Source organism: Melospiza georgiana, chromosome 7 (assembly GCF_028018845.1).
Source record: "Melospiza georgiana isolate bMelGeo1 chromosome 7, bMelGeo1.pri, whole genome shotgun sequence".
Lineage (NCBI taxonomy): Eukaryota > Metazoa > Chordata > Aves > Passeriformes > Passerellidae > Melospiza > Melospiza georgiana.
Window position 1 is genome coordinate 21,826,873 of NC_080436.1, and position 8,661 is coordinate 21,835,533.

General features: G+C 40.9%; 1 protein-coding gene across 1 annotated transcript; it reads right to left on the bottom strand.

The window, feature by feature from the left end:
• Window positions 1-112: 112 nt before the first annotated feature.
• Window positions 113-8,661, bottom strand: DHRS9 (dehydrogenase/reductase 9). Its single transcript, XM_058028171.1, has 5 exons — window positions 8,614-8,661; window positions 4,385-4,715; window positions 2,565-2,823; window positions 1,198-1,361; window positions 113-363 (listed from the first exon to the last, which is right to left on the bottom strand). Exons 1-5 carry the CDS (start codon window positions 8,659-8,661, stop codon window positions 113-115), a joined length of 1,053 nt encoding a protein of 350 aa, XP_057884154.1.

Here is an 8,661-nt window from a genome sequence, read left to right on the forward strand (position 1 = left end):
GAGAAAGTATCTTCTGAAAACAATTTTAACAGTCTAGTAACTGGTAAAGAAGAGGACATCTAGTTTTGATAGCATAAATCTTTATTTCTGCACAGTTGATCCTGTGTTAATGCTAGACACTCATCAGAGCTCCATGAACTGGTCTCCTGCTCTCAGCTGGAGCTGGCAGTGTAATACGCAGCAGCATATCAGACAGACAGCTCGGGCCATAGGAGAGAAACAGCCAGAAGAACTTTGCATCCCATCCTGCCCTGTATCGTGTCCTGGGGTACTTTGCTATCAGTGCATGTTCCATGCATTTTATGACATTAGAAGTATCATAGTCACACAGTCTTTTCACTGATGATCTTTGGGCTTTTATATCTGTAAACAAAAGAATAATCCTGAAAGCATTTATATGCAAGATCTCTGCAAGAGTGTTCTTTATACCCAAAGGTTTGGCTACAGCTTCAGGCTTGCTTTAAACTGCTGTCTCAAGTGCTGAGAGCAGTACAGCTACAGCAAAGCAGAGACAATAAAGGCTACAAAACACCCAGAAGTCCAATAAACAAAATCCTCCCTGGCCTATACTTGAGCCAGATGTTCTGTACAGTATGTTCTGTGTCACACTGCACTAACTTTTCAGATACCAAGAAGCAATAAATGTAGCATATGGCCATAGCAACTCATTCCCACTGGGCATCCTACCTGTAAGTATAGAGGGACAAGGAAAGGTAGCATGACCTCATATCTCACCAGTCTCATGTGTGAACTAATTAATACCTCAGGCCTCATCTAACATACACAAAGTAAAGAGCAGTCAGTGATGGGTCCTTAATGAGCATTAATGATGTCGAGTAAATGTTCACAGAATCACAGAGAGGTTGAAGTTGAAAGGGACCTCTGGCATCAAGCCCCACTACTTAAGCTGGGTCACTTAGACCAGGCTGCCCAGGACATGTCCAGATGGTTATGGATATCTCCAAAGAGGGGGACTCCACAGCTGCCCTGGGCAACCTGTGCTAGTCCTCAGTCACCCTCACACTGAGATGTTCACCAGGAATATCCTTTGTTTCAGTGTGTGCCTTTGCCTTGAGTCCTGTCCCTGGACAACGCTAAAAAGGGCTTGGCTCTGTTGTCTTTAGAGCTTCAATTCAGGTATTTATATATGTTGATAGTATCCCCCCTGAGCTTTCATACAATCCTTTTTCTACTTACATTCAACTAAGTATTTTTCTCCATAGGAGTCCCTGATCTCAGGAGTCAGTCTGTTCCAAAGTTTGAAGAGGTGTTTCTCAATGATATCTGAATTAACTTCTTCTGCCTTAAAGAAACCATGCTCAACAATGCTTACTTTCACTCCAAAATGCCGCATTTCTATCCTAGAAGAAAAGAAATCAAATAATCTCCCTGACCATCCAATAATGGCACAACTATGAATCATAAGTAAGTTGAAAATCTGTCACATTAATAATTGAGAATTTGATTATTATCTTAATATATCAGAATTATTTTGAAAGGTTCAAATTGGATTCATAGCAGTTGTTCTGTAAAAGCAGAGCAGACAACTGAGGGAAAAAAAGCAGTGTCAAGTAGATTCACAATTCTCTGTGGTTTATGCTGGACTCTTGCAAAGGGTGTAACAGCTAGGTGCATCTTAGTAATGTATTCTCATATGAGAGCTTTTGACAATTTCATATACTGTTGCATTATTTTAGTTCACAGCAACAGCAGAATATTAAAGTGTCTGAAAAACGTAAACGTGAAAAAAATTTTCAATTGGATTAGAACTTCATTCTTTATCCTATGGCTAAATGGCTATGGTTAAATGATTAAATGTTAATGGGCTTCCTCATAGTGTAGTTCCCTCAATGTAATTTTGAGTTGCAGTGCAACTCCTTTGGGGTGAGAATGGCATTTTTGTCTTGCTGGGCAGCTCAAGAGACCAAGGAAGCCATGTTCTACAGTGTGTAAAGGAATAGACCACATCTACATTAGCCATTAGTTTCTATTTCTTTGGGGTATATGGTTTCTTTAAGTAAGTACTCACAATGATTTGGAACCAGCTTTCCTAGTTGTTCTGACTCATGCAGACTTGGCTCACTGGACTGGGCCTTAGCTTTCTAGAAGCAGTGCAGTACAACTGTTTCAGCAAAGGTGTTCAGCCTAATTTTCTGAAGTTAAAATTACCTTTGGTTGTGTGGTTGCTGTCTGGAATTGCCCAGCTCAGACTGTTGAGGAGAATTAGAGCAAAAGATACAGGCAAGTATATTAACTTGCCCAAGAAACTCGGTGTCTGACCAGGCTATATTTTTGATTTACTTTCAGGCATGCACTGGATTCACGTGCCTGAAATCTGCATGCTAACAACTTGTCTGGGACATGAAAATTTTCCAAGTGCAGCTCCTTGCTGGGTCTGTCCCTAGTACTGGAGAGCAAAATCTTAAAAAAGTGACCAGTCTTCTTATTTTCCTTTCCCCCTTTAGGCAAGATTTTCAGAGAGGAATCAAAATGGGCAAACATACCCTTCCTCAGCACGTCTGGAGTCTGTTCTTGGATCCATGCATGTGTTTCTGGCTACTTACCTTAAGGTGTCAGAGAAAGCTTCCATGCCCCATTTGGACAGACTGTAGCCACCCCCTACAAAAGCCATGAGACCTTTGGCATTCATTAGATTGACAACTCTTCCCTCAGCTTTTTTCAGAAGAGGCAGAAGCTTGAGTGTGATTTCAATCAATCCCAGCAGGCTAACATCCAGGACTGAATGGAAGTCTTCAATCCTCAGCCAGTCGGTGGGTCCTACAGGTGCTGTTCCTTCAGCATTGCTCACCAAGCCAAAAAGCCCTAGGAGGAATGCAAAACCATTTATCTCAGTATATGGCAATATCTTACCCTGGAGTATCATGGATGCATTGGGAACCAAGCACACAGTCTGCAAAAACTTCAGTGAGATGAATACGGTTATCTGGGATTTGCTTGGATGGTGTGCTTTGTACATCTGTTAGAATTTGCTGAAGAACATGGGTAAAATGTTAAAGGAACACTATTTTGTTTGGAGATGTGGGCCACCATGCTGGGCTTTATCCAGATCTGCTCAGGTATGTAGGCTCCTAATACGTGTTTGTATTCTTGTGAAAATCAAATGGTCTGCATAGAAGTGGAGAGACTGATTGTTCTGGTTTGGGGTCTAAAGGTCTGGACCAAATCTGTAGAATTAGTCAATGCTTCTAAAGATACTAGCTTAGCCCTGTGTATTGATAGTGCTGCTTTACTACCTTTATAAATGACTGGAGGAACTTTAGATAAATAGTGACGTTTCCTAGAGTTTGCTGAGGACAGCCTGTGCCTGAGGGGAGAGGCCGAAAGTCCAGCACTCAGCCTCCATAAAGAGTCTTACACGCTGAGGGGAAAGCATTAGCAGTGGCTATCCTGCCTGAGAACCTGGGGCTTTCTGCAAGTTGGGAGCAAGAGCCTGCTGGAGGAGGTAAGAGCTAAGAATTTTGTTAAACTTGCTCTCAATCTCTGCATTCAAGAATGGTCTGGAATATTCATGATAAGGCCAAAAGCCTATTACAGTCTTTGAGGAGAAAGTCTTATGGTAGAAGATACATGTTTTGCTGTTTTAAGTAATTAATTTATTAATAAGCCTATTGAATAGTTGGTGTAACTGTGTATTACAACTGGTAGTTACAGTGCTGTGATGCCCTTTGGTAGCCTTTAGTCTGAGCTATCAATGCTGATAAATGTGTATTGCCATAGTTGAATATATTTACTATGCAGATCTTTTTAGCCTTTGCCAAACCCATCACTGAAGTCTCAGGTATCAAAAGGTGAACTCTTCTTCTTTACAGGAGTACTCAGAGGTATATGATAGGAGTAGTGAGAGCTACCCCTGTAACAGCTCTAACAAAACTGGTTGAAATTGCAAGTGTTTCACTGTTGCAGTCAGTGCAATTGTTGAGTACAATGCAAATGTCATACTTATCCAGGCATACAAAAATATATACTCTTCTCTTTACTAGAGGAGGACTGCAGAGGCCCTGAATTAACCATTTTTAATTGAGTGGGCTGAATTGTCATGAAAATTTTCTGATACCAGTTAGTACCTTCCTTCCACTGACATTCTTCAACTACACCAGAAGGAGTTTAAAAAACACACCTGGGAATGATCTGGTTTTAACAGACCAAGCAAATAGATTTTTAGGTACCCTTTTGATGAAAGCAGTGGGCAGCATTGCTAGAGAGAATATCTTTGAACTGAGAAATGACAGAACTGAGGAGTGAATGTGTTTCATCAGTGAGATTAAAAATGCCTCTGCAGTGAGTAGAGAGGCAACAGAACTTTTAGCTAGACCAGATTTGGTTATATTGAATCATCTTTCTGAGAGGTTGCCTTGCCACTTACCCTTGCCAGCTGTCTGTTCAGTCACAAACACCACAGCCCTGGCAATGCTGTCGGAGTCTGCTAAGTTCAGATTCACTGTCTTCAGTGAGAGAGAAGAGCAGCACTGTAGCTCTTGGCTTCCTTTTTCTGTGGCACATGCAGCAATGACACAAAATCCCCTTTTGTCAAGCCATTTAGCCAGTGAGTTTCCAAGTCCAGTGTCACAGCCTGTTATGAAGACATGCTTTCCATTCAGGTTTCTCACTCTGTATCTGTCTCTGATGATCCAGTAAATGATAAGAGAAAGTATGGAAGCCAAAACTGCTATGTGCAGTGAGTCTGAAAGTGAGAGCTACAAGCAAATAAGTTAATGATGTGGAAGTGCAATGAAGCAAATGTGCTCAGCCAGCCCTCCAACTTCCTGAGACACAACTCCTGTTAGGGGCTTTGTTTCTGGTTGCAGCCCTTCCAAACCACTCTATGTTAGAGGAGAGCAGGAATAGGAGCTTTGGCACAATGTGATCGGGATCCATGAATAATGTGTGCCTTGACAAAACCTCCTGTATCTTTCTTCTCAATAGATTTTCCTGCTTTCAAGCTTTGCTGACCAGACTTTCTCATCAGCTCTGTCCTTTAAGAACATTTCAGACTGAAAGGAATGACCTTTTCAGTTCTGAAAGGTTTTATTTGTGGACATGGGTCATTATTTATGCTGATACGAGAGAGAGAAATTCCCCTGGGAAAAAGAATGATTCTCATTGACCACTTTTATGATGCTACCCAGGCTGCTTTTCTTATCTGTAACAGAGAAGCAGAGTAACCCCAGGAACAACTCAAGAGAAGTGTAAGCTGCAGTGGTGGATCTGATGACTAATTTGTTATGTGACTTGTGGGACAGTGAGTGATTTGCTCTCTGCCCCTTAGACAAGGTAGACTTTGGGGCAGTGCCTGAGTCTTCGGTCACTTGTTGCCTGTTTAGCAGTGATACACAGCACAGCAGGACATACTATATAGAAAGTGTGTTTGTATAAAGAAATGAGGAAATGCATGGAGATTTAATTCATTAAAGCCAATATTTATAGGAAATCCAATAAGCACATTCCAGACATCCTGTTAAGAGAAACTTTTTCACAGGTTCTAAGCAGTCACCTAGGCTCTAGTTACCAACATAGGTGTAGATGTGCAGACAACTCACCTTTAAAATGTGACATTTTTAAAGCCTGTCTTCTGTGTAACATTATTTCTATCTCAAGACATGAATATTAAAGGAAGCTCAATGTATTAGGCCTGTGTGCTAGAGCCTGTCTGTTGTTCCTGTTCCTACTGAGTTCATGAACTGTGATTTGCATTTACTCTGATCCCAAATTTTGCTGTCACGTCATCAAGTAGGTATGGAAAAAAACCTCAGAATCTGATAGTGAATGGATGTTGAACTCTCATTAAATAATTAAATCAGTTACAAAGCTAATAAAGTATAACAAGTGACAACATCCATTACCACTTAATGACATTTGAGTGCCTCAGTAGCCATCAATATGAACTTCTGAGCTGTTGACTAATGATCTCTGATTTTAAACCATTAAGCAAATATATACAGGTAAGAGTTTTCTTCTCCTTTTACTGCAGTTTACAGGAGAGTTTTCAGTGAAAGTCCTCCTGTAAACTGCAGTAGAAGGGGAAGAAAACTGAAATCCCAAATTTTTGGGATGTTTGCACTGCTTATTTTAGAGGCCCATCTCACTGTTGTTTTGAGGTTGACGTAATCAACCCTCCAGCTCAGGTACTTTGGTTAGACACTTGGCTTTCTTGCTGTGAATGTCCCTGTTAAATTTGACAAGGATTGCAGTATTCCTGAATGTGTGCACTTTGAAATCATCTTTGTAATTTTTCCCTGTGTTAGTGACCTTTATTTTCTGAGAGGACTCAGAGAGTGCTCTGACAAAGTGCCACCACAACGATGTGAAAGCACTCAGGCTAATGAAGGCTTTTGTAATATAAAATAAAGTCTGAAAACAGAATGTTTTAGTAGCTGATCATAGATCCCCCCCTGTCCATCTGCAATGATATGCCAGGCAATGACATTTCCTTTGTCCATTTAGAATTTGGAGCAGTGCTAGACACAAAAAGAGAGAGGACCTGCTGTCAGCAGGCTCTGATAACGCTGTGCCACTAAATCACAGCAAGGTATTTGGCAAGCTAGTACAGTGATATATATACATAACTTTAGGACTCAAGTTTCCTTTTTTTCAATACAAAATTAAACAAAATAATTCAAGTTTTGGGCAAACAATTAACCTAATTGAAAACAGAACTTATAAATCACATCTTCCTTTCTCAGCTGTGCTGTAGGGAAGAAGCAGTGGGCAGTGAGCTTGCACTACTGGAAAACAAGTTAAATTTGAAACTAGGCACTGTAGATAAGAGCTGGAGTGTTTGGCCAGGATGCCAACCTGGCTTCTGTAAGGAAAATGCCAGGGATTGCTCTGGTTAGTGTTAGCCACTGTGTTTATGTAGCAATAATTGGCACAGAAGCTCTGTCAGACAAAAGGCTCTAGGGGAGACAGCTGAGAGGGCAGCACTGTAGAGTCTGCACTGCTCTTCCTTCCCCTGGCAGCCCTGGGCCAGTGTTACTCAGTCTGCATTTCCCTGCTGCCTAGTTCTTGCCACGTGCTAGCGCTCCCTCTCCAGTAACACAGTGACCTGAGCATCGTGGTAGGTTTTGCTCTGCTGGAGCCTTCTGCCTTATGTATTCTGCTAGATGATGGCATTACTGGAAGGAACCTGGGGTCAGGACCAAGAGAAAAAGTCTCAGTTAAAGTTCTCTCACAAGAAAATCCTCTAATTCTGTGAAAGTACAATGCTATTCAAAATATCTCTTGTTTGATAATTGCGAAGTTCTACAAAAGTCAAAAAGAAACCACTTGGCTTCCAAGATCATACTGATTTTGAAATAGCTGCATGGAGTGGCAAACAGTGCACTTCCAGAGAAAATGTCAGCATGATATTTCAAGAGTATTGACGTATCTTCATAAATATTGCACTTGGATTAATAATGTAGCCAGTAAATAACTAAAGGCAAATTCTGTTTTCCATCAAACTTTGATATTTGCCTGGCAAATTGAGAACTTGTGTGATAGAGCTTGGCTTCTCATGCCTACACATGAGGCATTATAAAAGCAATTGATTTTAGAGAAAAGCAGTATCACTGCATTGAGAGCCCTCTAAGATCCCTAGATGATGCAAAGTACAGCATCCCTCTGCTGCTCTGCACTAAAGGAAACCAAAGCACACAGACCCCATATTGAAGGAGGGTGTTTATTTACTCCCACAGGAACTTTGCTTATGCCAAGGAATTTCAGGCTGGGGTGATGTGTGGGGCCTGTGCGTGCTTTGGATTCCTTCACCCCCCATTGTGCAGGCAGTGCAAAACTCCAGAAGTCAGTGCTCTGCAAGGGGTAGAATGACCTGCCAGGCATCTGAGGAAGAACTGCCAATAGGAAATTTAGGCCCTGTGGTTCTTCAGAATGAGCACTCACATAGCACACAGTGGAAGTTTTATATATATCAGGCAGCCCACTGAAGGAACATCCAGCAGCTCTCCAGAGTCACCCTTCCATAGCTACAAACATCTAGTTTTCAGTTAATTAATTGAACAAGTTGGCAGGCACAAAACATCAGATCTCTTGGGTGAGCTGTTCCTGCACATGCAGAACTTTGCACTTTTCATGAAAAAGGAGTGCTTGTTGGTATGCTGTGTAAATATGTGATAATTTTGGTTTGGTGGGCAACAAATAATTTAGGATCTTTATTAATATTTTACCTAAAAAGAAATACTCTCCTACACATCATTTTGTAGGGAGATGAATGTAGTCTGTACAGTGAGTTTTCAGCTGATGAAAACTCTGTGATTTTATCTTCTTTGTATGGCTTATACTTCACATTTTTACCACAGCATCATAAAAGTCCTAGGAAAACAAAAACATTTAAAATCTTAGGTCACCAACCCAGTATTTGAAAATTGAAGTAGGGAAAGATTCCACATGTTGGGAAGAACATTTCTGAGTTAGCATTTTATTCAGACCCTGTAGGTGTTAAGATAAGCAACAATTCATAAAATTACTCTAGAAAGGAAGGGACTGCATATTCTCTTGTTTGTGCACTAGAAAAAAAATGTTTGGCTCTCTTAGATATCCTGAAAATGCATATAATAGGTACTGCTCACTATAACAGTAGATGGAAGTTCTACTCACATTCTGGAGAGACATCTGCAAGCTCAGTCTATACTTCCACGTGCTCAT

Excerpts from the sequence above, each read along its gene's own strand:
- DHRS9 (XM_058028171.1), bottom strand. The coding sequence starts at position 8,661 with ATGAGCACGTGGAAGTATAGACTGAGCTTGCAGATGTCTCTCCAGAAT. Across the intron at positions 4,716-8,613 it reads TGCAGATGTCTCTCCAGAAT|CTCTCACTTTCAGACTCACT; the intron begins GTGAGTAGAACT and ends ATTTGCTTGTAG. Across the intron at positions 364-1,197 it reads AGAAAAATACTTAGTTGAAT|ATATAAAAGCCCAAAGATCA; the intron begins GTAAGTAGAAAA and ends TTTTGTTTACAG.